Below are 24,787 nucleotides of genomic sequence, written 5' to 3'. Positions count from 1 at the left end.
ATGGTTGATTGAAGAAATGGTGGAGCTGATCGACTAACTTTATGATCAGAGATAGTTAGTCAGTTGCGAAGTAGGAAATCCGTATAAAAAGAAGGTTTCGCCCCCATATTCCAGCTCCTTGGCAGATGGATTTCATAGAGAGTTATCCGGGAAGTTCAGCATTCCCCGACAAGACTGGATTGCAACGTTTATGGTTAGAGGTTGGTGGTGACTTTGCAGAATGACCCGTCGGATGAACGGGAAAAGTAATTTGTGACCAATGCTACTGACTCGAAATACTCGTGTTCGGACGCATGCAATCATGAAGCACCGTACGAAAGGAATAGTACCAGGCTATACAATGACCAAATCTAGACAGGGAATCATAACGGTACTCAGTAACCAGTCAACAATTACTGGTTGCTTTGGCTTATGTCTGGGGTTTAGACTTGTTCTACTACCTATATATGAAGCTAGAACTGTGTGTGAATTATGTTCTTTCTCATTTGTAGAAAACATTTGTTGCCGGATTCCACATTTGAAGTCCTCGACATCATCTTACATTTACTAACTAACCTTCATCTCAAAGTGCCGTAATATGGAGATACACTCTTTCTACATCATGACCCACATACGTAACAAGGAAATACTAGAAGATTCTCTTATTGTAGCTTTCAAAAGGATAGATTCATCACGTTACATCCGACGAAACCCTGATAATCACCTCAAGCTCTAAAGCTTCGACTGCCTGATCCCACTTCCAACACCGAAAATTTGATCCAGATCAGCCGCAATTGATGCCTCCTCGTACGCACCGTATGATGTGGGGGCTGAAGTAAAACTACTAGCAGTAGAAGAAGTAGTAGTGGCACGATCATAGACGTTTTTGAGACGAAGATCCGAAGCTTCTAGAGCCTGTGTTGGAGTGATGACACAAGGACTTGACCGGATGCTTCTTCTTTCACGGGAAAAAAGGACTGGTCCCGGTCTGGAAGATACTTGGCGGCATAGGTTCAATGCTTGAGATATAGTCTCGAATTTGGAGTGCCGGACGTCCCAGACTATGTTGAGACCCGAGAGAATTTGTTTGGCGTTGAGTTCTGATGTGATTAACTGGGGCGGAGTAAGAACGTTCTTTGCCTGCTCTTCAAAAGTAGGGTTTACTGTAGTAACAGTGGACGACAGTTGGAGATCAGCAGTACAGTTTCGCACGTGGCAGACATGTGCAACTTGCAACTCGAAGGTAGAACAGAAACCTTGCAAAATGCATACGCAGACTGCGGGTTATCCAAACAGTCAGTCAATAAGTTGGTTCTTTGCATTGCAGATGGGCTTTGTCTTATTCCAAGGTTGAAACACATACATTTGGACAGCCTCTGAATACTATCAAGCCATTTCTGAATTGATTCACTTGAGCATTCCTCTCTAGAGTCCCCCTTGCCTGATGTGTTCGATAATGCGGCCAGTCCCTCTAATACAATTTTTTCCTGATGAGAACTCTGTAAATCGGAGTTTCCCACAATGATGATCACGGTTCGAATGATAGAAGACTCTGCGAGAGTATCGAAAAGATCACGCTTCCATGATAACACGGCCGCAGATAAGTCATTCTCTGGTCCGTATGAGAATTCGATCTGTATACAGTGTATATCTGGGAAGGTTATATGCACGTTTGTGGGTAAATAATTCAATCTATCAGCCATTATGGAGTGGGTTTTTGAAGAAAAGACAATATGAAAGGTCAGAAGGGTTAAGCAAAATGAATTAAATACTGGCTACGTTCAATCTACACAGGATATACTTTTCGAGGTTAGAGCAGCCGTCGGAAGCAACACATGGAAATAACCTCTGCTATGTGGTATTTCTGCCTACATACTTTGACTAGATGCCAGGCTCAACCAAAGAATCGGGCTTTTATCTCCCTTCTCAAGAAAATTGTCTGGGCATGGAGCGTAGTATATTGTGAGACCGTCAGCTTCGGGCATTTCTGTATCTAGTCTGACTTCTATATCGACGGCTGGGGTCAGGATCCACAACCACGTTGGGGAGTTCGTAATATGCTATCGGAATATTTTCTAGTCAGTTCAGCAAGGTATGCAGCAATGGGTGGGTAGCTGTGAAATTTTGATTGGAGTTTCAATAGAAGCTCCGATCCCATTAGTAGTCATAAGGCAAACGATATTCCTGGCAGTTAATGGCTGTACTTTGTCTCCTATCTCAAGGACATACTTGGCCACCTGTGATATTGGCCTTGAGATACCCCCAATTCCTTTACTCCTTTCTTTCTTTGAAGATACTTGGCACGTTATACTCTCGCTCCATCTCCTATCTCCCCCCATCCCTCATTACAGAACATCTAGAGGGCTAACATGTCACCTCTTATTCACGATGACCAACCCTACTCATGGAACGCGGCTATGCCAATTGCCGTTGTGGGTATTGGCTTCCGCGGTCCTGGAGACGCAACGAATGTTGAGAATCTCTTCAGAATGATTGCCGAAGGCAGGGAAAGTCGAATTGATATACCTAAGGAGAAATGGAACCATGAAGCCTTTTATCATCCTGACCCCAGTCGGTTTGGAACTGTAAGTTGATCACATTCAACATAACCAATTGATATGAGAAAGCGAGGTTAATTGAAACAGCACAATGTCACCGGAGGACATTACTTCCAACAAGATGTCTCGCGTTTTGACGCTCCATTCTTTAATATGACAGCAGCCGAGGCTGCCGCCCTTGATCCTCAGCAGAGAATGCTTCTAGAATGCACATACGAAGCCATGGAGAACTCAGGCACCAAGATGCATGACTTCGTTGGCAGCAATACATCCGTCTTTGTCGGCTCGTTCTGCGCAGATTATGCTGATGTCCTCTGGCGAGACCCTGAAACGGTGCCCATGTATCAATGCACCAATGCTGGTCATTCTCGCGCAAATACGGCGAACCGTGTCTCATATATTTATGATCTGAAAGGGCCAAGTGTGACTGTGGATACTGCCTGTTCGGCAAGTTTGGTGGCTCTGCACTTAGGATGTCAGAGTTTGAGGACCGGTGATGCTAAGCAGGCTCTCGTTGCCGGTTGCAGTGCCATTCTAAGCCATGAAGGAATGGTTACAATGAGTATGATGAGGTATGCTATCCTTTGTGTAACATCTAACTTTCGATGTGAGACCCCTTGAACTTTGTGGAAATTAACCTAATATACCTCCAGACTTCTCTCTCCCGAAGGGCGCTGTTACACATTCGACGAGCGCGCAGGAGGTTATGCCCGAGGCGATGGTGTCGGTGCGATCCTTTTGAAACCTCTACAAGACGCCCTGGATGCGGGAGACACAATTCGGGCAGTCATTCGCGGCACTGGATCAAATCAAGATGGCAAAACGCCCGGAATCACCATGCCGAGTGGCACAGCCCAAGAAGCTCTTGTTCGTAGTGTTTATGAGAAGATTGGTCTCGATCCTCTTGACACAAGCTACGTTGAGTGTCACGGAACTGGGACTCAAGCTGGTGAGGTCAATATCTCTTGTCACGGTGGAAGTATGCTAAATTCGTTTAAATAGGCGATGTCACTGAGACTAGCGCCCTTGCTCGTGTCTTTGAACCCGGTCGACCGAAGGATGAGCCACTGGTAATTGGCTCTGTGAAGACCAATATCGGCCATTTGGAGGGTGCAAGTGGTGTTGCTGGAGTCATAAAGACCATTCTCATGTTAGAGAACGGCCTTATTCTTCCCAACAGGAATTTCCAGAAAGGAAATCCAAAGATCTTGTTTGACGAATGGAAATTACGAGTATGACTTGACTCCATCTTGCTGTTTTTAGACATATACTGAATTCCTTGCAGGTTCCCTTGGGAGTCGAGAATTGGGAAATATCCAAGCCTCGCCGAGCCTCTGTGAACAGTTTTGGATACGGAGGTGCCAATGCGCATGTCGTCCTTGAGAATGCACAAGACTACTTGCGAAACCACAACTGGGAATTCCGATCCCATACGAGGAAATCTGCCACTGGTGCTGTTTTATCCAACAGCAAGCTGACCAGTGCTGTAGCTGCTCTTGAGACCGGATCTACGACTACCGAAATCATAAATACTCCTAGCGAAGAGTCATCCGGGACCAGCACTCCTTCAAACCCTGGTCCTCACGGCCGCCTCTTCGTTTTCTCTTCATTCGACGAGGCCACTGGAAAGAAGTACCTCCAGAGTTTCGAGAAGTATATAGAAGATAGATTGCAAATCGCGGACTCAGAAGAGTTCCTCGATGACCTCGCATATACTCTGGGAGAGCGAAGGACAAATCATACTTGGCGTACAGCCGTTCCAGCGCAGTCAGCAGAGGAGCTTTTGAGCAATTTGCGTGAAGGTATAAACTTGGGCAATGCTAGCCAGACTAAGAATCGCAAGATTGGCTTCGTGTTCACTGGCCAGGGTGCGCAGTGGTGTGGAATGGGTAAAGAGTTAATTGATCAGTATCCTGTCTTTAAGGAGACCATCGAGAAGGCTGGAATTGCGTGTCAAAAAGCCGGCGCAACATTTGATCTTGAAAGTAAGATGCTACTCTGCAAATTTTGGTTTCGATTTATACTGATGGTATGACAGCCGAGCTTCGCAAGGACCCCAAAGAGTCCGCAATCAACCGTGCAATCTATTCTCAACCACTTTCAACGGCTGTTCAGCTGGGTCTGATTGATCTGCTGGCTTCGTGGGGCGTGAAGCCTACCTCTGTTACTGGTCACTCCAGTGGCGAAATTGCTTCTGCCTATGCTGCTGGGGCTCTCAGCCTTGAGGACGCCATGTTGGTATCCTATTCTCGTGGTGTTGTTTCCAGCAAGATGGCCGAGCGTGCCACCGTCCCTGGATGCATGATGGCAATTGGTATGTCGAAGGAGGAAGTGCTTCCTATTGTTTCAACCCTCACGAAGGGCAAAGTTGTCGTAGCATGCTCCAACAGTCCTTCCAGCGTGACCGCCTCTGGTGACCTACCGGCCATTGATGAGTTGCATACTGTCCTTGATGAAAAGGGTGTCTTTAACCGCAAGCTGGTTGTGGAGGTTGCCTATCATTCTCACCACATGGAGCTCGTTAAAGAAGAGTACAGGAACGCCATTTCCTCTATTAAGGTCCAACCCGGCAATGACGTTGAGTTCTTCTCTTCTGTTACTGGAGAACGTGCTTCAATCTCGGGTCTTGGTCCCGATTACTGGGTATCCAACATGATTGGAGAAGTCAAGTTCAATGATTCACTTGGTCGCCTGTGCTTAGAGACCGAAGGTCCATCAGCAACCACCAAGAAGAGTGCTCAACGTCGCAAAGCGAAGGTCTCTCCGGTCAGCACTCTGATTGAGATTGGCCCTCATTCGGCACTTGCTGGGCCCATCAAACAGATCATCCAAGCAAATGAGACCCTCAACAAGGCGTCTATCAAGTACTACTCTGCTCTGGTCAGAAACAAGAACGCCGCCACTACTGTCCTTAATCTAGTCGGTCAGCTCTTCGTTGCTGGACACGAGCCAAGCCTTGAAAAGGTCAACAGACCTACAGGTCTTGAAAGTCACTCTGTTCTTATTGACCTGCCTCCATATGCTTGGAATCACGCAAACTCATACTGGGCAGAGTCGCGCATTAGCAAGTTCTACCGTGAGCGACGCTTCCCACGAACTGACCTCCTTGGTGTTCTGGAGAGGAACTCCAGCTCTATAGAACCTCGCTGGCGCAACCATATCCGACTGTCAGAAATCCCCTGGGTTCGCGATCACAAGATTCAAGGTAACATTGTTTACCCGGCAGCTGGATATCTCGCCATGGCTATTGAAGCAGCTTGTCAGCATGCTATTACCGTTAAGTCCATTCCCACAATTACGGGTTATAAGCTTCGCGAGGTTGTAATTGACTCTGCTCTCATTATTCCGGAGAATCCCGGTGAGGTCGAAGTTGCCATCACATTGAAGTCATTCACGGACAGTATCCGCAATCCTTCAGATATGTGGGACGAATTTGTCATTTCATCAGTCAACGCCGACAGTCGCTGGACTGAACATTGTCGTGGTCTTGTCTCTGTTGTGGCTCCACAAAAGGTCGTCAATGTCATTGATGGACAGGCCCAGAGTATTGCTGAAAAGCAAGGGTATGCCGAACTCGTTGCCAGCTATGAAACCAAATGCCGCCGAAACATCAATGTTCCTCAATTCTATGAGCAGCTTATCGAGCTTGGTCTTGAGTATGGACCAACATTTGCCAACCTCAAGCGAGCAAAGGCAGCTCCCAATGCGTGCATTGGTGATTTAGAGATTCCGGATACCGCCGCTGTTATGCCATATAACTTCCAGTTCCCATTTGTCATTCACCCAGCTACGTTGGATGCCTTGTTCCATACTATCTTTGCAGCCCTAGCTACTGCCAACGGCGGCACCCTCAAGGATCCTGCCGTTCCTGTCTCGGCCAGCGAAATCTTTGTTTCGGCCAATATTACCTCTAAGCCCGGTGACAAGCTCGCCACTTACACATCAACTGAGCAGAAGGACTACCGTTTCATGTCTGCTTCTATGACTGTGTTCCATGAGAGCCAAAAGCAACAGGGCGCTTTTGAGCCCGTTATTGAGATCAAGGACTTGACATGTGCCACACTTGCTCGTGAAGGGGCTGATCCTTCGACGGACGGCCAGGTAACCAAAGCCTATAACCTAGCGTGGAAGCCAAGCATTGACTTGCTGTCCCAATCTGAAATCTTGGAACTATGCGCTAAGACAAGTTCTCCAGAAGGCAACACCAATGCCACAAATGCGAGAGAGTTGCTCGAACGTGCTGCCTACTACATGCTCAAGAGGGCCGTTGCAGGCTATGCGCCTCCTGAGACTAATTCCGCTTATGCGCAACAACTGTGGTCATTCCTCAAGTCACAGAGTAGAGTTGCTTCGTGGAAACATGCTTACGACGGCTGGGACCAGCTATTCAAAGCTGATGTTGACGCATTCATTGACAAGGTCGTGTCTTCATCAAGCGTCGGCAAGTTTCTGGTTGAAGTTGGCGACAAACTACCTAACCTTGTAAAAGGAGAGAATTCTTCTGCTGAATTTATCAAGGAACTAGACCTCAAGGTGTTCGTGGACAATACTCAGTTATTCCAAAATACCCAGTCAGCAGCGCGGTACTTTGACCTACTTCAACACAAAACGCCGAGTTTGTCTGTCCTTGCTGTTGGGCCAGGATCAGGAGTTGCATCTCTGGGATTCCTCGCTTTGCTTAATAAAAAGTCATCCGCTCCATTTGAGCGGTATGAGCACAACGACGTCGAGTTTGACATCAGGGACGTCGTCAAAGAGAAGTTCCCACAGTGGGCTCAACTCATCGGAACGAAGCAAGTTGACATCAGCCGCGAAATTCAAGGTCAGGAAGATATTGAGCCCAATTCGTACGATGTCCTAGTTGCCTTCCATGTCCTCGGGGACGCAACTGGAATGAATAATGTGCTTGCTCAATCCAAGCAGCTTCTCAAGCCAGATGGCAAGGTGTTGTTTATTGGGCGGCCCCTGAAATCGCTTGTCGCATCCGTGCTTTTCGGATACGTGCCCTCTGTTTTGGCAGAGACTGGATCCACGTCTGACCGTAGCAATCTGTCGCCAGCGGAAATTGACGACATGGTCTCCGCAAGCGGGTACTCAAAGGTTACGGCCATTGCTACTTCCATTAACAGCAATAACTACAGCATGATGGTTGTTTCCGCAAGTGCTTCCCAGGATACAAGTGCAAAACCTCAGAAGGTCCATGTCATCGCCGAGGATGAGAGTACTAGTCAGCCGTCTCTCCTGGCTGGTCTAAAAGAGGAAGGCATTGAGGTAACAGTCTCTTCGCTTTCGGAAGCTAGTCCAACTCCAGACCACATGTGCATAGTGCTCAGCGATCTGTCGAACAAGACGGTCTTGTCGGACCCATCTGTTCAAGAATGGGAAGCACTGAAGAAGATCATGCTCGAAGCCAAGGGTGTACTATGGGTAACGCGTGGTAGTGCCGTTACCACATCAAACCCTAATGGTAGCATGGCTACTGGTCTGAGCCGTACAATTCGCTCTGAAAGAGGAGACGTCCCTGTTGTCACCCTTGATCTTGATGCTGAAAGAACACTCGATGACGCAGTGTCGACCGATATTATTTTGAAAGTCTTCCGCAAGAGTTTCTATCCCGCTTTCACTGCTTCCGAAGTCGAGCAAGAGTACGCAGAGCGAAAAGGTCGACTTTTGGTGCCCCGTTTGATCGAGGACGAAGAATTGACCAAGACCCTCGCTATCGCAACAGAGGGTGCTAAGGGTCAACTCGAGCCCCTTCATCAACCCGGACGTCCTCTGCGCATGTTTGTCGGCACACCAGGTCTCCTCGACAGCATTTTCTGGACGGATGATGATCGCGTCGAGACTCCTTTGCCGGATGACTGGGTTGAGATGGAAGTCAAGGCATCCGGCTTCAACTTCAAGGACGTCATGATGGCCATGGGCCAGATCAAAGTCGAGAACCTAGGCTGGGAATGCAGTGGTATACTAACTAAGGTTGGTCCAGCAGTCACCGGACTTGCTGTAGGTGATCGAGTGGTATGCCATGCCTCCGGAACTTTCTGTACCAATGCCCGAGTGCATGTGGACAATGTACGAAAGATCCCCGACACTATGTCCTTTGAGATTGCAGCATCGCTTCCAGTCACTTACGTGACTGCATACCACTCCATCTACAATATCGCTCGCCTCCAAAAGGGTGAGACAATCCTAGTCCACGCTGCAACCGGTGGTCTCGGCCAAGCCATTATCGAATTGTGCCAACTCATAGGCGCCGAAATCTTCGCTACAGTGGGCACCTTAGACAAGAAGAAATTCCTCATAGACCACTTCCACATTCCGGAAGATCATATCTTCTTCAGTCGTGATCAGAGCTTCGCCGCGGGTATAAAGCGCATGACTAGGGGTAAGGGTGTTGATGCAGTCATGAACTCTCTTGCCGGTGAAGGACTTCGTCTTTCTTGGGAATGTATTGCACCCTATGGCCGATTTGTTGAGCTTGGCCAGCGCGATATTGGCATTAATTCGCGACTTGAAATGGGTCAATTTATCAAGAACACTTCATTCACGGCATTCAACTTGGCTTACATGGTTCAATATAATCCCAAGGTGGCCAATGAAGTGTTTACGAGCGTTTTAAATCTGTTCTGGAAAGATGCTATCAAGGGTCCTTCGCCAGTTGAGGTGTACAGTTTCTCGGACGTTGAAAAGGCATTTAGAAGAATGCAGACAGGTGGCCATATGGGTAAGCTAGTTGGAACGGCTGACACAGATGCGATGGTGAAGGTGAATTGTCTCTTCTTGGTTGTTGCACTATATCATGGTCTAATGCTATTTTTAGGTTATTCCACTTGACAGAAGCAAGTCCCTGCTCCGGTCAGATGCCTCTTACGTTCTTATTGGTGGTCTCGGTGGTATTGGACGAGCCACTGCTCTCTGGATGGTTGAACACGGTGCTCGGAATGTTATCTTCGTTAACCGCAGTGGTGTCAAGGTCGATGAGGCTCGAGAGACCATTCGTGTATTGGAGGAGATGGAGTGCAAGACTGCAATATTCCCCTGCGATATCACTAATGAAAACCAAGTTGAAACATTTGTTGGGGATGCTGCTAAAGCTATGCCACCTATTAAAGGTGTCATCCAGGGTGCTATGCTACTCAGGGTATGTTGTCGACCCCTATCCATTAATAGGTGTATTGAACTCTAACGAGACATAAAAACAGGACACACTATTTGAGAAGATGTCTCTTGAAGACTACATTACGGTCCTCCGTCCCAAGGTTCAAGGAACATTTAATCTGCACAAGTACCTGCCAAAAGATATGGATTTCTTCATCATGGAATCTTCCGTCAGTGGCATCGTAGGCAATGCCTCTCAAGCTGCCTACGCCGCCGGAAACACATTCCTCGATGCATTTGCAAGCTACCGCGTATCTCAGGGTCTGCCTGCCACTACCATCGACCTGGGCGCTATCTCCGGAGTGGGATATCTCTCCACTAACTCAGAACTCAAACAAGCCATGGAACGTCAGGGATTCGAATTCACCAACCCTAAGCGTCTAATGGCGCTCATCGAGTCAGCAATTCGTAATCCTGCACGTCCTGGTCAACAAGCTCACATCATTACTGGGCTTGGAACCTGGAACGAAGACAGTTCGCTCGGAGCATTAACTCTACCAATGTTCTCGCACTTTCGGCACTTAAGTGCCGGTAACGCAGACTGGGGCAAATCAGGTAGTGGTAACAATCTCAAATCGGCACTCAAAGCCGCAAAGACTCTTGACGATGCAAGCGAGTTAATCCTCGGTGCATTGATCGATAAGATTGCTTCTAGATCCGGCATTGGTCCAGAAAATATTAACACTTCCAAGTCGATGCCTGACTATGGTATTGACTCGCTCGTTGCGGTAGAGATGAGGAACTGGATCACCAAGGATATGGATAGTACGTTGCCAGTGCTGGAATTATTAGCTAGTGACCCCTTGACGCACTTGGCCACCAAGATCGCGCAGAGATCACGCTCAGTGCAGGTTGCAGAGCAAACGCATGAGTAGTCTATTTTTGGGTTTATTTCTCAGAATCTCCTGTCTCTGTTTCTAGGTTGTCTATATAGATTGAATCTGGTTCTTGTATCATCAGGATCATCGTAATCCCTGCAACGACTAACATGAATGGACTTTGTTCAGTGATGATGTATAAAGTAGTGTTATATAATAGACTATTCGGCAACGCAGAATCTACGTCAAATGGTTAAGTATTCATGCTCCGACCATTCATCTTCCTCTGGCTCCCATAAAAGCTCACTTTCGTCTGGATACCGGACCGTGTCGGCCCTCTCAATTGCTTCTTCAATACCATTGACGTCCTTTAAATGAGGTAACTTTCCATCTCTGTCTGCCATAAATTGTTCGATAATTTTGTCAAAGTCTTTACGGACCCCTTTCTCGTATCCTATGATGGTAAAGGATTCCAGTGCGGGTGGTAATGATTCCGCCAGCACAACCTCGCCAAACGGTTTGACCAAGTCCGGATCCTTGACATCCATGCTCTCGGTACCCAGCGCGAGATACATAAGAATGCCAATACCAATATGCAGTTCAGTCAACGCCAAGAAGTCGCGTAGAGAACCGGTTCGCTCCCAGAACCCCTGTGGAGGAACAAGATCTGGCTCACTCTCATCCTCGTCGTGGTCAATAAGACCGTTGTCATATCCATCCATATCAAGAAAGAAACTGTTCAGGAGGTTGGAATCGGCATCAATATGCAAGATCTCTAAGGTCGTTTTGTGGCCTAGTATAGATTTGAGAAAAGTTCGAGGGTTGAAAGGTGCAAATGAACCGTCAAGGCTGGCACGCCCACCGATAGTATAATGGAATTCTCTCAGGACCTTACAGGAGTAGATTATCGGCATAAGGAACCATGTTCTCAAGTTCGAGTGCTCGATTCGGATCCGACTCAGATTTGACGAAGAGGGTTCTAGATCGAAAGGCCCGTCCTCCTCCTCCATCACAGCATCGACACATATATACTCCATGGATGGGAGTCGGGTAAATAACAAAAGCATGCTAAGAAGCTCAAATCTCATGTAGAATCGCTCGTCATCCCAACCGCTACCCTCATGAGGGATAATTTCCACTGAGTGCAGATATTGTAGGTACGGCTTTTCCGGTTGCTCCGAGTTGGCTTCTATAAGTAATTTCTCAAGTGGAAATCGCATTATTTCCTGTGGCATGCCCAGGCTGGCACCGGTTTCTGTACTAAAACCGTATACGTACATAGGAACACTTGTCGCCATGGACTCCAGGTAAGGAGATGCGGAGACCAGCAGCGCCGCCAGTGCCTGCGCAATCCAGACAGTCCTCAATTCTTCCTTCAGATCCCTAAGTCGCCATTAAACACTATTTCCTGCGATGTATGACAAGAGGATAGGGAATGTATCGAAGCAATTTAGACTAACCCAAAGTGATACGGTGGGGGTGATTGTAAGATCATGTTGATCACCTTCTCGGCATACTCACCAGTAAAGCTGGCTTTTGTGACAGCCATCTGCAGAATCCTAGAATCTTCATTGCTAAGCACTTTCAGATCCTTAGTTCTGATTTCGTAATTATGATACGATTTCGGCGGTTGATCATATTCGATATGCCGAACATAACCGCCAAGCTGGGGGCGACGCAAGATAGATAACAGGATGACAAAAGCTTTGTCGATGTCTTTCTGTGACTTGATCCGAATGCGACGATATTTTCGACGCAGAGGCAATTCCTTTATTGTGAGATTGTGGATAGAGCGACAAGTGAGCGACAAAGCCAAGAAGTCTCGGTTAGATCGGAGCTCGCTGATGATGAGAAACAGAACTTCTGTCGGCAATTGATGGAGCTGGGCCATCGCAACAGATTAAATATGGACAGCGGAAGTCGGATTATGTTGGCAGTTTCTGTCAGTTGCTTTTCCAAGAAATGTATGTAGAGCTTAGTTTGTTCCTGAGAGAATGTAATGTTATTTACAGTACGTAGTACGTAAATACCAAGAGTTACAGGATTTTTGTATTATGAGCCCATAGGATATTTATAATCTATGTATCATACGCAGTGTTAAGGAATCATTAGATCTGGACGCCAGAGGTTATAAGCAGTAGTTGAGATATCAGTTGTACGCTTCCTTTGCGGAATGATGGATTCTGGATGGAGTGTTCTCACTCTCTCTTCCTATTCTCTGACTAGGGGAACACTCTCTTAAGGGGTGATGGATATATATCGGCCCGATTGTCATAATATTCACACTACGTACCGCACTAGTAATCCGTATTACGCTAAAATTTACGACGACCATGAACAATCATCTCCATCCAGTACAGTGAGTGGGACGCACATAGATTTCAGCTTTTACGCGGCCATACCGGTCCCAAAAGTATCGAGCATTCGATCATTGTCGCAAGAATAAATCGCGCTGTACAGTTGATATTCCAGGACAGCCATGCCTTCTTTGCAGGCTGCGAGGAGCTCCATGTCAATACCAGAACAAGCCCTCTTGAACAACAACAACAACAACAACAACAACAACAACAACAACCAGAGCAATCCATTCAACCGCAGCAGTTGACGAAGCTACCGCTCTTCCGAGATCAAGCATTCCATCTCGCAAAAAGAGGCGCCGCGCAGATGAGCATCCGCCGCCACCGGCCGCCAGTTCCTACAATCCGAGCGCAAATACTGAGGAGCTCTCTTCTGTTGCTTTGGATGAAGATGACAGTCTGATGGAATCAGCGCAGATTCTTGGACCCGCAGGAGCACATGATGCCTACTTTCTTGAGCGCGCCTTAAACTTCTCCGGGGATCAGATGTCGAAGGTCTCGACTCCCTTTAGGGTATATTCAAGTGATCCACGCAATCCTGTGGTTCACTCACCGATGGCGAGGCATCACGATATTTATCAAGTTGCGGCTGATACCAGTAGAGACCCGGCAAACATCAGTGAGAAGCTTGTCGGCCATTGCTCTACCGAGCTTTTGCAGTTGTATGTAGGCGATTTTTTCAATCTTAAATGTGACAAGTTTCAGGTCTAATAAACGAACACAGATACATCTCCAAGATAAATTCGGCCTTCCCCATACTTGATCAAACCATATGCGCTCGCTTGGTGAGAGAAGGGAGAAAACCGAGGGCAGGTCAAACTCCCAGTGCACTTGAATGCAGTATATATTTTTGTACGCTGCCTTATTGGCACTGCTCGGAAACACTTTATCAAAATGGTGCGCACTGTCCAGACGTTGCCTATGTACGCAGCCTGGCAGTATCCGCATGGCAAGATGAGCTTTTGTCGCCCAAGATGCATCACGTAATAGCCTGTTTGGATCTTCTCAACGCTCTCCCTATTTTGTCCGTTCTTGAGAACGCCATGAACCTTGCTAGAGCCGTGACTTTGGCGCTTAACTTGGGATTGAACCGGGATCCAACGAACTGGGCCATCTCGGCGGAACTACGGAGTTTAAGGATACGGTTGTGGTGGGGGATTCTGATACTGACGACTTTAATCTTCAGAATTCTAGGCGAATATGTCTCTCTTAACAGGAAGATGTTGAGCAGAAGCGCTGTGGCGGCCATGATGCCCGTGATGTATTGAGTCCAGCGCCATCCGAGGGATTTATTGGCCACAACAAACCCACCCACAACGGGTGAGAGAAGGGGGCTCGTTGATACACTCAAAGAGTACGCGGTCATGGCAAGGCCACGCGTGGTATTGGAAAAGAGATCTGCAAACACGGCCGGCACAACTGAGACTGGACACGCGCCGAAGAAGCCGCACCAGAATCGACAGATGAGCACTGTTTGAATATCCTTCCCCGTGGCAACGGCGAACTCAAATATCGTGTACCCCAGCATTGAAATAATGATAGGAGCTCGCCGCCCGTACAGCTCGGAGGCCGGTGCCCAAAGGACAGGACCTGTTGCGAACCCAAATATGAAAAGCGACACTCCTAATGTGCCCACTTCAGACGAAACGCCATACTGGCTGCTCACGATACTCACTGCAGGAGAGAATATGCTGCTACTCCATCCTGTAGTGTAAGTGGTATATCCAAGAATAGCCGCTACGAGAAGTCTATTTTTGCATTGTCAGTTAGACACTACACCAACAAGGGTACTAGGGAAACAACTCACTTTCTTTTCAAAGGCCAGTTTTGTGAACGAAGTGGATCGGTGTCACTCTCAAAATCAACTATGTAGTCCTCAGGAGCATGCAGAGGTGCAGGGTATGCCTTTCCAGCTCCGAAAGGAGGTAGTTGATCTCTTGTAGCATATTTGTTGTCCATTTGCGACTCAATTCTTTAGCGTTTTCTTTATATATAAACCAGACCGTGCTGATATTGTAGCCTGGGAATGTGGACAATGGAGGAAATAAATAACCACGCATCCTTGCTAACTTTAATTTCTTTGTTACTTTGTAGATTTTTTTCCCTGGCGGGAAACTTGTTTGCCAGCGGCCAACGGTATTACCTATACTGTATGACCGAAATAGTGTGCTCCCTGGGTTTAGGTACAGGAATTGATACAATAAATTTCAATGTAGTCCATCTTCTGAAACATCAAGTCCAAGTGCCACCAAGAACGTATCTGTAGATGCTTACAGTTAAATGTAGTTACCGATTTCCGGCTATCACTATGTAGCTCTAAGCCCTACTTTCTCCCTATGACTTTTTGCCTCATCCATATCACCAACACAGCATTCTCAAGAGTCAATCTGTAAGCAAACTATCTGACTGGAAAATCATGATGAGCATATTCAGTCGCAATGGATAATTATTAACATCACACATGTCGGTCCATCCATACATAGTAGACTAAAACATTGTCCGGCGGCATTTGAGTACCTCAGCGTTGCCCGCCGGAATGCACGGATGTCTACAGGTTTTTTTGTGGCAGACAAGGGACATCCATTCATGGACTGAACCTATCAACTAATCCATCCATAGGTGTACAAAGGCGACAGTTCTTTCATTCTCAGTATTTAGGCTGATACAATTGGCAACAGTGAACATAAAGAGACAGAATAAGATCTTAACCAAAGAAAAAAAAACAATGGCGACCGCTATCCATATTGAACGCGTGCCACCACCAGACCTCCATCTACCTCTCTCACCAAACACTGTCAATGTGCGAATAATCGACACAACAACATCGATGCTTTGCAAAGCAGACTATTTCTTATCTCCTACTATCGGCAACTTACACGAGCTCTATTGCAATGCATTCGCCTTTCTAGTTGAAAACCCACGCACTGGGCAGAAGCTAGTATTTGACTTGGGCGTTAGAAAGGATTGGGAAAATCTGGCGACGCCCATGGTGGAAAGATTGCTTGCGCAGGGCTTCCGGATTAATGTTGAAAAGGGTGTTTCGGAGATTTTGCAGGAGGAGCATGTTGCACTAGAGGATATAGATGCGATAATTTGGAGGTTAGTCTGCTGTTCTCCCTACTGTTACAGTGCTTCTTCCTTTTGATACTGATATATCATTTCAAGCCATTGGCACTTTGACCACATCGGTGATCCTTCCACATTCCCAGAAACCACCAGCTTGGTCGTTGGCCCAGGGACATTGGCAGCAAAGCTGCCTCCATGGCCTGAGAATCTAGCTAGTACTTTGACTGCGAGTGACATTCGAGGAAGAGAGGTTCGCGAGATATCATCAGCCGAATTCACACTGAAAATTGGTCGTTTCCGAGCACTAGACTATTTCAATGACGGCTCGTTTTACCTCCTGGACGTACCAGGTCACGCTATCGGCCATATCTGTGGGCTAGCCCGCACTACAGAGAATTCCTTCATCCTCATGGGCGCAGACACTTGCCATCATGGTGGCCAGTATCGGCCCTCCCCGTATGTACCGCTGCCAGAGAGCATTAAGCCTCATCCTCGCGGTGATAGTGTGACGGCAGGTCCTAACGAAACATGCCCCTGCTCTATTTTTGAGGAGCTTCATCCAAATCCAGCAGAGTATCGAACGCAGCAGTTCTATAGTATCCGAGTGAGAGAGGATGGAGGTAGTGTTGCATTTAACGTGCAAGATGCAAAAGACAGCATAGCAGGTCTACAGGAATTTGATGCCGCAGATAATGTTCTTGTTGTATGTGCACACGATGCTTCTCTGAAGGGTATCATTGATGTTTTCCCGCAGTATGCGAATGCATGGAAAGATGGCGAGTGGAAGGAAAAGGGGCGATGGAGGTTCCTAGGGGATTGGGAGATCCCAGACCATAAAGTATAAAATCTTCCATATAGAGGAACATGTCTTGTTATAAAAATATAACATTATAATGTATAGTAGTTATAATCGTTGTGCTAGTTATCTCCAATAATGAATGTTAGGGCTAGGGCTACGGTATCTATTTTGTAGTAAACCCTCGCTCAGGGAATATGTTGAGGCCCAAAAGAAAGCATAATATTTCATACATATTTGATCTTAGTGAAAGTAAAGTCTCCCTGGGAGATGTGTTGAGGTTTATGAGAGCTTTAGGGTTAGGGCTCGCCATACATAGCCCTAATTTGAAATTTCCTTCCTATTTCGGAAGTTTTTCAAATATACGCATGCGATTCTATACCAGGATTACCTCCGGAGCAGGAATCGTGAGCCTCCCGAGGTCAGGCACTCGGCCTTTGAGATCATTGCTACCTGAAGATTATTTCGTAAAGAATTATCTAGGTAGAAATCATAGGGTAACGATAGATCCATCCGCTTCAAGTTTCTGATGCACGTATAACACATTCATGATTCTATGTACTCTTGTATCGTTCTTGTATATGTGCAAATAGTCGTTTATCCTCAGTAATCCTCCTTCCCATAAATCATAAGTCTATATTTTCATGAAAATGAGGACAATTTTGTCTATAACAAAGCATTTTTATATGTCCATATATATGCCAATAATGCATGTCTATTACCGACTAGGCCTCCAAGTTGAGTCGTTCCAACAGTCGATCCAATTTATCCAACAGGATATTATAATTCATCGCATCTTGATCAAACTCATCTTCGACAACGGCGCCGTCCAGAGTCCTTATAATCGCAACATGATCGTCAGCTTGATTAGGGTGATCACCTGGCACAACCTCCTCCGGTTTGGCATGTCGTTCCGGAGAGATATTCAATTTGGCCATATCATCTGTCACAGTGGTCGAATCGCTGGTCTGCTGTGCGTCGGGAGGGAACCAATTCTGAGGTTGATTCTCCTCTATCATCTCCGCCAGACCTGCGTCGTCAAACCGAAGGCGGAAACGCTCGCTCAGATAAAACCGGATGTCATCGAGTAACTCAATCGAATCTGTTTCCTGACGTTTTTGGATTCGTCCTGCAGACTCCTTTATTAGTTCTGCAAATTCTTCGGTGTCAATATGCTCCTCTAATCGATAAGCGAGGTATCTGGCTCCAAATTCTTCGAGTCTCTGTACCCGAGTGAGCCAGCCGGCTCGAATGATTTCGTATATATCAATTTCATCTTCGTCGCATTTTTCATCGAATCTATGTCCGTTCTGGCGGGCCGGACGAGTTTTGGATGCTTGTGCTTGTGACATGTTGGCGCTACCAAGACTGCTGATGACCACGGCAGCTTTGGTCTTGAGTTTCTCAATAAATAGCAAATCGGCAGCGAAGCACGTCTACCGCTATATCTAGCGGGAAATCGGCCTTTTCGGTATAGAAGAACCTCAGGACTATTTCAAGCACTTCTGGTGAACAGTCGACGCTTATTATGTTGAGATGTTCTGTGACTTGAGCTTCTTTGAATATCGATGAAAACATAGCACCGAAGAATTCGGATCGTAAGAGCATCGCCCGATGAACGGGATATAAAACAGACATTCGCTTAGAAGCAGTATAGTTGTTCTGTTCTGTTGAATCTCCCCCTCCAGGGCCCACAGGGATATAACTAGAGCGATTTTCTTCTTGCGCATCCACGGCTGGATCAGCACCATCAGAAAGCTCATCGGCTCGAAGAAGGACGTCTGCAAATATTCCATTGCTACGATCCCACTTGACATCGTTGGCTTTTGCTGTTTCGACCACAACCTTATGGCCAAGGACGTTGCTTTCAAACCAAGATTCGAACTGATCTCTTCCCCGAGCTAATTCGTCTGCTCGTCTCTGCCGAGCCAGCCGTCTGTCGCCACTCTCCAGCACAATAACTAGTAGATTAGGAATCTCGAGGTGTCTTCCAATTCGATCAACGCCAGCCACGACCTCAGACTCTGTGAAACCGGTCCCCGGGCCGGCGCGTAACTCTCTCGGGGAGTCGCCGAGGTAAATATATCGGATGGCAGAAGCAAAAGCTGCTGGTGGAAGAGTATTAGGAATTTTCCAAGACGTGGAATCCGGAGATGCGGCAAGCTTTTTCTGAAAGTATGGCGAACGCGCCGAAAGAATAAACTTGTGGAGGAATAACGATTCCTCTCCATCGGTAACGATAATGTCCGAGGTTACCGGATGATCTCGCGTCAAAAGAGACGATATATGTGCAGCAAATGGCTGGAGAGGGTCAGTGGACTTCGAGTAGTCATATTTGAGAAGCAGGTTTCGTATACGGTCGTTCAGGGCATTATAGAGACAACTATAAATCTTGAATCAGACTTGTTTCCACGTAACATTGTTTGGTTGCAGAGATTGGAAGTACCGTTCACCTTGAAATGTGTCACGCTCACACAATGCGCCGGATTCTAAAAGAAGCTGTACGACTTCGAAATGCCCGCATAGACTTGCCTTGGATCCCATTAGCTACCGATCTGAAGTATTTCTTTGATGTACGTAACATACCAGAATAAGAGGTGTATAGTCATAGCTATCCCGCGCATTGATATTAACTCCCTCCGAAATCTTCTCCTGGCAGACCTTCAAATCGCCTTTTCGACAAGCATCACAGAGTTGCCGGAACCCTTCACTGAAATCGAGTGGGTTCTCATCCTTGAGAGCACCCTCATGGATCAATTTTTTCTCATTATGTAGACGGATTTCGAGTTGATCTTTCCGTAGAACCTCTGAATCTGTCATATCGGGTGAGGGGCGAATATTCTGAAAGAACGAAGTTTGGAGACGAGTGGCTTGGGAAGAATGGACAATTTATGGAGTGCTTGACGTATTTGTATGGCTGATGCTGACCCCACCAAGCCGCTTCGGACTTAAGTCGATCTTCGTAAACGGCACGAGGTAAGATATGCTCTTTTTGATGTATCAATTTTTGATTGCACGGGATTATATTGGTCGGAACGTCAGGTATTTGTAGCCTGCGGGTGTATATGTACATTAAGTATGCGGTGGAAGTTAGACATTTTGGCATTGTTGCATGAGGGTAAACTCCGAGGATACGTACAATGTTCAAGATAATGACCTGAGTTACATAGAAAATGCGACAACAAGGATAATGGGTTGCCAAATGATGGTTTCCTGAGATTCTGACTCTACTATAGAGGAGATTTGGACATATACTAAGCAAAGATGGTTGTAAACAGCTCAATTTCTATGCACTGTATTGGCAAAGACAGATAAGCTTATCATCACGTGATGCATCTCTCTCTTTTGGGGACGACGCTTTCTGAGTGTAGATTCCTCTTGGTGATAGCTTCACAAGATGTATATACAAATGAAATCAATCAAAATACCACAAGAAAAAGAAGTGTATACAACTATAGACTACTGTGAACTTCATGGGATGGCCCTGGCCAACTGATCAGATTGAATGCCTGCTCTCACCGCCTTCGGAATGCAAGATGGTTGCTACGCAACAGAAGGAACCAAAACACATGGTGGGCAAGCTCTCTCTCTAGTTCTAGCTTTGTCTATCATTCATTACTCAATCCTGAGACTGATTACAATTTCTCCTTCTTCTTCTTCTTCTTCTTCTTCTTCTTCTGTTATACCTCCTTATAAGGAATGCGCTTGCGTCTACTAACAACATCTAGGGCTCACATCTACACAAGCATTTCTCTTTACTCATTCATGAGCTTGTCACCTCATTGAGCTGCTTTGCACCAGCACCGCCTTGGATCGCCAATTGTCAATCAGTGAATCCAACTTTTAGACAAACAATTATCAACATGGCAAGCATTGCCCTGTCAGAAGCTGACAAGTATGAAGTCTTGGAGAAGATTGGTTAGCTTCATATACTATTTGTTCCTCACGTACATCTGTGCTGACATTGAACAGGAGCCGGCTCCTTTGGCATCATTCGAAAAGTTCGACGGAAATCAGATGGCTTTGTAAGTACCCCATATTTTTCTGCTAATATGTCATGGCTAATATAATGTGCCATAGATTCTCTGCCGCAAGGAAATAAACTACATTAAGATGTCCCAGAAGGAACGAGAACAATTAACCGCAGAGTTCAACATTCTAAGCTCGCTTCGTCACCCCAACATCGTCGCCTACTATCATCGCGAACATCTCAAGGCCTCGCAAGACTTGTACCTGTACATGGAATACTGTGGTGGAGGTGACCTGGGAATGGTGATCAAGAACCTGAAGAATAGCAACAAATATGCCGAAGAGGAATTTGTTTGGCGCGTATTGGCTCAACTAGCAACAGCTTTGTATCGCTGCCACTATGGTACAGATGCGCCCCCTGTGGGATCAAATCTTCTAGGGCCGCCACAGCCTAGACAAGGCTTGAAGGGCAAGCAGGCACAGGTCATGATCCTCCACCGTGATTTGAAGCCCGAAAATAGTAGGTGCATGCTAGCCATCCATATTCTTCTTTTTGCTAATTCTTCGAACAGTTTTCCTTGGCAGTGACAACAGCGTCAAGCTAGGTGATTTTGGCCTGTCAAAGCTCATGGAATCCCACGACTTCGCGTCCACCTATGTCGGCACGCCCTTTTACATGTCGCCTGAGATTTGTGCCGCCGAGAAATACACCCTGCACTCAGACATTTGGTCATTAGGATGTATCATGTACGAGCTATGCCAAAAGGCACCTCCATTCAATGCGAAAACACACATGCAACTGGTTCAGCGCATTCGAGAGGGCAAATTTCCTCCACTCCCCGATATCTACTCTGATGAGCTACAGGCCGTCATTGCAAGCTGCCTCCGTGTAAATCCTGATCAGCGCCCTGACACAGCCGCTATACTCAATTTGCCTGTGGTACGCTTAGTGAGAAAAGAACGGGAGGCCCTAGACTTGACGAACAGAGTCAAGAGGCGCGAGGAGGCGGCTCTACAGAAGATGAAGGAGCTTGAGATTAAGATGGCCAACTTTGAGAAGGATATGGCCCTCACGCGAGAAGAAATTGACGCAACTGTTCGTCGCGAGTGGGAGGTCAAGGCACGCTTGGAGATTGAGCGCCAGGTTCAGATGCGATATGAAGAACTCTCTAAACAATTCGAGACCGAGGTTCGCGCTCGTGTGGCCGCAGAGATGGAAAGAGTGAACAAGATGAAAGTGCAGGCACAAGAGTTTATCCAACCACGTGAACCATCCACTTCTTCTGTCAGCTGCAGTGAAGACTCGGACTTCCCATCAACAACCGATATCAGTGACCTTTCCTTGGAATCACCTCGCTCAAGTCGCAACAAATCTCTTCAAAAAGTGTCGCGGACTCCTTTCAACCGAGCAAAGACTACTGTTGAGTCCCCTATGGACATTCAGATGGGTGAACCATCTCCGATTACTATCGCGTCTTTATCCCTATCTCCTCGACGCACCGCACCGATTTCCAAGAACCTGTTTACTGAGCCTGCACAACAAAAATCCAAGTGGGAGCCTAGCCTCGTGACATCGGACGATGAAGACGACATTCCCGAGCTCCCCTCGCCAACTCGTCCTAAGGTGAAGCCAGATCCTTTCAAGACAGCTCGGCGTCCCATGCTTCGCCACCAAACTACTGCTATGGTATCAAAGATGGGCAACCAGCCTTCTATTTTCCCTGCAGGAGCATCTCGATTGCCTCCACCACCAACAATGGCAAGCCCACTCTCTTCTCAGCAAACACAGGAGACTTCTCGCCCGACATCAACTGAACTGCGATCCAAGTCTCCTACCCGGCGCCTATCCAAGATCCCATCTACTTCCAATTTGATCGGCGATGCAACTTCTCCTACTCGTAAAGGTGCAGCTGGAAAAGCGGCTACATTCCACGCTACCAAGGCCAACCCATCTGGTAATAGCGGTAGCAGTAGTGATGACAACAGCATGTACAAAGCCGTTATGCAGCGTAACATGGGTGGCCGCACTCTCGTCGAACTAGCACAAGCACGCGCTGGCGGCCGTGCATTTGTGGATGATTTGAAGCGTGTTTCGAGCGATTCGCGCGCTTATACTACCGGCTCATCTTCTGGTTCGACAGTATCTTCATTCGGCAAATCGACTGAATGTCCAGCAACCTGGGATCCCAATAGCGAGCAGATGCCCAGCCCATTCGTTTCGCGCAGAGTGTTTCACAGTTTCCGGTGATTTGCTGCATAGATTCAGCGTGCGTGGTCATCTATCAACGTTGAAACGATTCTCCTTTGTTCTTACATCGCTTACTGCTCCTAATTTCGAGCGAAGACGACGAATGCTTCCACGACATTTCATTTGTTCCATCTCCTATCTTTCTGCAAAACGACATTCATTCATTTCATTACGTGTCGGTCTCTTTCTATCAAGGACTATACAAACAAAATCCGGCGTTTTGGTAACAACGGCTATGTCGCATTTACAAGGCGTATATTGGTTCAACGGTGTTTTGGATTTTTCTTTATCGCTCTCTTGTCGAGTTGTGTGCAAATTTTCTTCTTTTTTGACTCCTTTTTTGGGTACTGCTATTAACTCCTTCTTGGTCTTCGATTCTGATGAAATGAATTCTGATGAAATGAGTTTTGCGTCCAAAGCTGACTCTATGTTTTGCTGTGGAGTATACCATGCAATACTTTTACGCGACTTCTTCTCTTGTACGTATATCTTGGACATTGGGTTAGGTGCTTTTTGAATTTCGTTTGATTCATTTATAATTCTTTGCATATAATACACATTATATAAGCAGCCAGATAGTCGGTGGCCCTGTTTACTCAGGAGAGATGATCACATGTTATCCTCATCACTAACCTCCTCAATATCCACATTATGAGCCCTCTGCTGATTCGGCGATGACTGAGCCCTCGTCTCCTCCTCAATTCTTCTTAGAATCTCTTCCGGATCTTCCTCCTCTTGTTCCTTCCCTTCATTACCCTTGCTCGGATTTCTGGCCGTCTGTACATAACCCGCCTTCTCTAACCTATCCATCTCTTCCGGCTCCACTAATCTCCCCTGCCCTCTTATAGCTTCTTGCTGTTTCCGAACTGCAGCCGGCACAAATTTGCTTACTGCTTCTTTTCTAAGGTCTCGAATCACAGGCGCTGATTCATAGACTGTTCGTGGTTGTGCGCTTATCTCTGGCTTTGCGGGTAATGCATGTGGTTGACGAGGGCCTTCTTCGCCTTGTGCAGTCGTAGGAACCCGCCTTCGAAATTCGGGGGGTATGGGAGGTGGTGTATCTCTCGGCATGGGGATGTTACGAACACTCTCGTCTGTTTCGCTGCCATCGTCACTCTCTTGTCTCCATTGTTGTTGGCGCTCATCTCTCCGCCTCTTGCCTAAGACGCTGTTTTTTCTACCAGTATTGTCATATTGTGGACGATGTTGTGCAAACTGTGGCGCTTTATCACCCAAAGCCTCTCTCGCCTTCTGCACTGCCCGCAAATCCCGCTCCAATTCCTCTAATATCTGCTTCTCGCGCGGCCGTAACGGCTGCCCGGACTCCTCTATAGCTTTCAAATCATTGATCTGCCGCTGTATCCGCTCGGGATTACGACGCGCAAGCTTTTCGTTTCGTCGTGCGACTGCTTCCGCTTTGCCCTTTTTCAGCGCTTTTTGTTTTTCTAGTTTGCGCTGGGCTTGGGCGGGATTGATGGATCGTTCTTTATCTTTGGGCATGATGGAAGCCTGAAGGAGTGATTGATGGGTCAGAAAAGAGGCGTAATATTGCTCAGTGGTCGGGGATTCCGGCCGTTGGAAGGAGATTGCGGAAGTGGTTGTTTCCCTGGGGAGAGTGATGGATCAATTGATAGGGTGATAGATCGTGGGGTACGTCAGGCGTAAATGCATAGATTATCGATCTGCTTTCTCAGTACTTTTCTCGCACTCTATCAGACCAAACACCGGTAATAACGATAGCCAAGCTCCTTCTTTGGAGAGGAAAAAAGAATGTGCTTGAGCTCCCGCAGCAGATACCAGACTAGAGCCTCAGCGGGTAAATTGCGACAAATATCACA

General features: G+C 46.9%; 8 protein-coding genes across 8 annotated transcripts, besides 2 other annotated features; 4 read left to right on the top strand and 4 right to left on the bottom strand.

The window, feature by feature from the left end:
• Window positions 1-2,348: 2,348 nt before the first annotated feature.
• TSTA_048430 (polyketide synthase, putative) lies at window positions 2,349-10,655 on the top strand (the record flags this gene model as incomplete). Its single annotated transcript, XM_002485310.1, has 9 exons — window positions 2,349-2,564; window positions 2,625-3,109; window positions 3,191-3,486; window positions 3,540-3,769; window positions 3,823-3,988; window positions 4,082-4,522; window positions 4,576-9,302; window positions 9,358-9,678; window positions 9,740-10,655. The coding sequence occupies 9 exons, from the start codon at window positions 2,349-2,351 to the stop codon at window positions 10,568-10,570; spliced, it is 7,713 nt and encodes a 2,570-aa protein (XP_002485355.1). The 3' UTR covers window positions 10,571-10,655.
• A 103-nt stretch (window positions 10,656-10,758) lies between these two features.
• TSTA_048420 (uncharacterized protein) lies at window positions 10,759-12,404 on the bottom strand (the record flags this gene model as incomplete). The annotated part of the gene is made up of 2 exons (XM_002485309.1): window positions 10,759-11,896; window positions 11,974-12,404. The coding sequence occupies 2 exons, from the start codon at window positions 12,402-12,404 to the stop codon at window positions 10,759-10,761; spliced, it is 1,569 nt and encodes a 522-aa protein (XP_002485354.1).
• Window positions 12,405-12,761: 357 nt separating this feature from the next.
• TSTA_048410 (uncharacterized protein) lies at window positions 12,762-13,581 on the top strand (the record flags this gene model as incomplete). The annotated part of the gene is made up of 3 exons (XM_002485308.1): window positions 12,762-12,820; window positions 12,874-12,926; window positions 13,115-13,581. The coding sequence occupies 3 exons, from the start codon at window positions 12,762-12,764 to the stop codon at window positions 13,579-13,581; spliced, it is 579 nt and encodes a 192-aa protein (XP_002485353.1).
• Window positions 13,050-13,088: a microsatellite.
• A 268-nt stretch (window positions 13,582-13,849) lies between the features above and the next one.
• TSTA_048400 (bicyclomycin resistance protein, putative) lies at window positions 13,850-14,829 on the bottom strand (the record flags this gene model as incomplete). Its single annotated transcript, XM_002485307.1, has 2 exons — window positions 13,850-14,618; window positions 14,678-14,829. The coding sequence occupies 2 exons, from the start codon at window positions 14,827-14,829 to the stop codon at window positions 13,850-13,852; spliced, it is 921 nt and encodes a 306-aa protein (XP_002485352.1).
• Window positions 14,830-15,595: 766 nt separating this feature from the next.
• On the top strand, window positions 15,596-16,780 carry TSTA_048390 (uncharacterized protein; the record flags this gene model as incomplete). The annotated part of the gene is made up of 2 exons (XM_002485306.1): window positions 15,596-15,969; window positions 16,036-16,780. The coding sequence occupies 2 exons, from the start codon at window positions 15,596-15,598 to the stop codon at window positions 16,778-16,780; spliced, it is 1,119 nt and encodes a 372-aa protein (XP_002485351.1).
• Window positions 16,781-17,457: 677 nt separating this feature from the next.
• TSTA_048380 (ankyrin repeat and BTB/POZ domain protein) lies at window positions 17,458-19,552 on the bottom strand (the record flags this gene model as incomplete). The annotated part of the gene is made up of 4 exons (XM_002485305.1): window positions 17,458-18,126; window positions 18,173-19,115; window positions 19,179-19,264; window positions 19,319-19,552. 4 exons carry the CDS (start codon window positions 19,550-19,552, stop codon window positions 17,458-17,460), a joined length of 1,932 nt encoding a protein of 643 aa, XP_002485350.1.
• An 822-nt stretch (window positions 19,553-20,374) lies between these two features.
• Window positions 20,375-20,411: a microsatellite.
• Window positions 20,412-20,595: 184 nt separating this feature from the next.
• TSTA_048370 (G2-specific protein kinase NimA, putative) lies at window positions 20,596-23,665 on the top strand (the record flags this gene model as incomplete). The annotated part of the gene is made up of 4 exons (XM_002485304.1): window positions 20,596-20,650; window positions 20,705-20,757; window positions 20,813-21,221; window positions 21,274-23,665. The coding sequence occupies 4 exons, from the start codon at window positions 20,596-20,598 to the stop codon at window positions 22,947-22,949; spliced, it is 2,193 nt and encodes a 730-aa protein (XP_002485349.1). The 3' UTR covers window positions 22,950-23,665.
• Window positions 23,559-24,575, bottom strand: TSTA_048360 (uncharacterized protein; the record flags this gene model as incomplete). The annotated part of the gene is made up of 2 exons (XM_002485303.1): window positions 24,166-24,575; window positions 23,559-24,117 (listed from the first exon to the last, which is right to left on the bottom strand). The coding sequence occupies exons 1-2, from the start codon at window positions 24,447-24,449 to the stop codon at window positions 23,559-23,561; spliced, it is 843 nt and encodes a 280-aa protein (XP_002485348.1). The 5' UTR covers window positions 24,450-24,575.
• Between the last annotated feature and the right edge of the window lie 212 nt (window positions 24,576-24,787).

This window comes from Talaromyces stipitatus, genomic scaffold (assembly GCF_000003125.1).
Source record: "Talaromyces stipitatus ATCC 10500 scf_1105507295515 genomic scaffold, whole genome shotgun sequence".
Taxonomy (NCBI): domain Eukaryota; kingdom Fungi; phylum Ascomycota; class Eurotiomycetes; order Eurotiales; family Trichocomaceae; genus Talaromyces; species Talaromyces stipitatus.
Note: the sequence above shows the minus strand (reverse complement) of the source record. Positions and strands in the feature narration are given on the sequence as shown.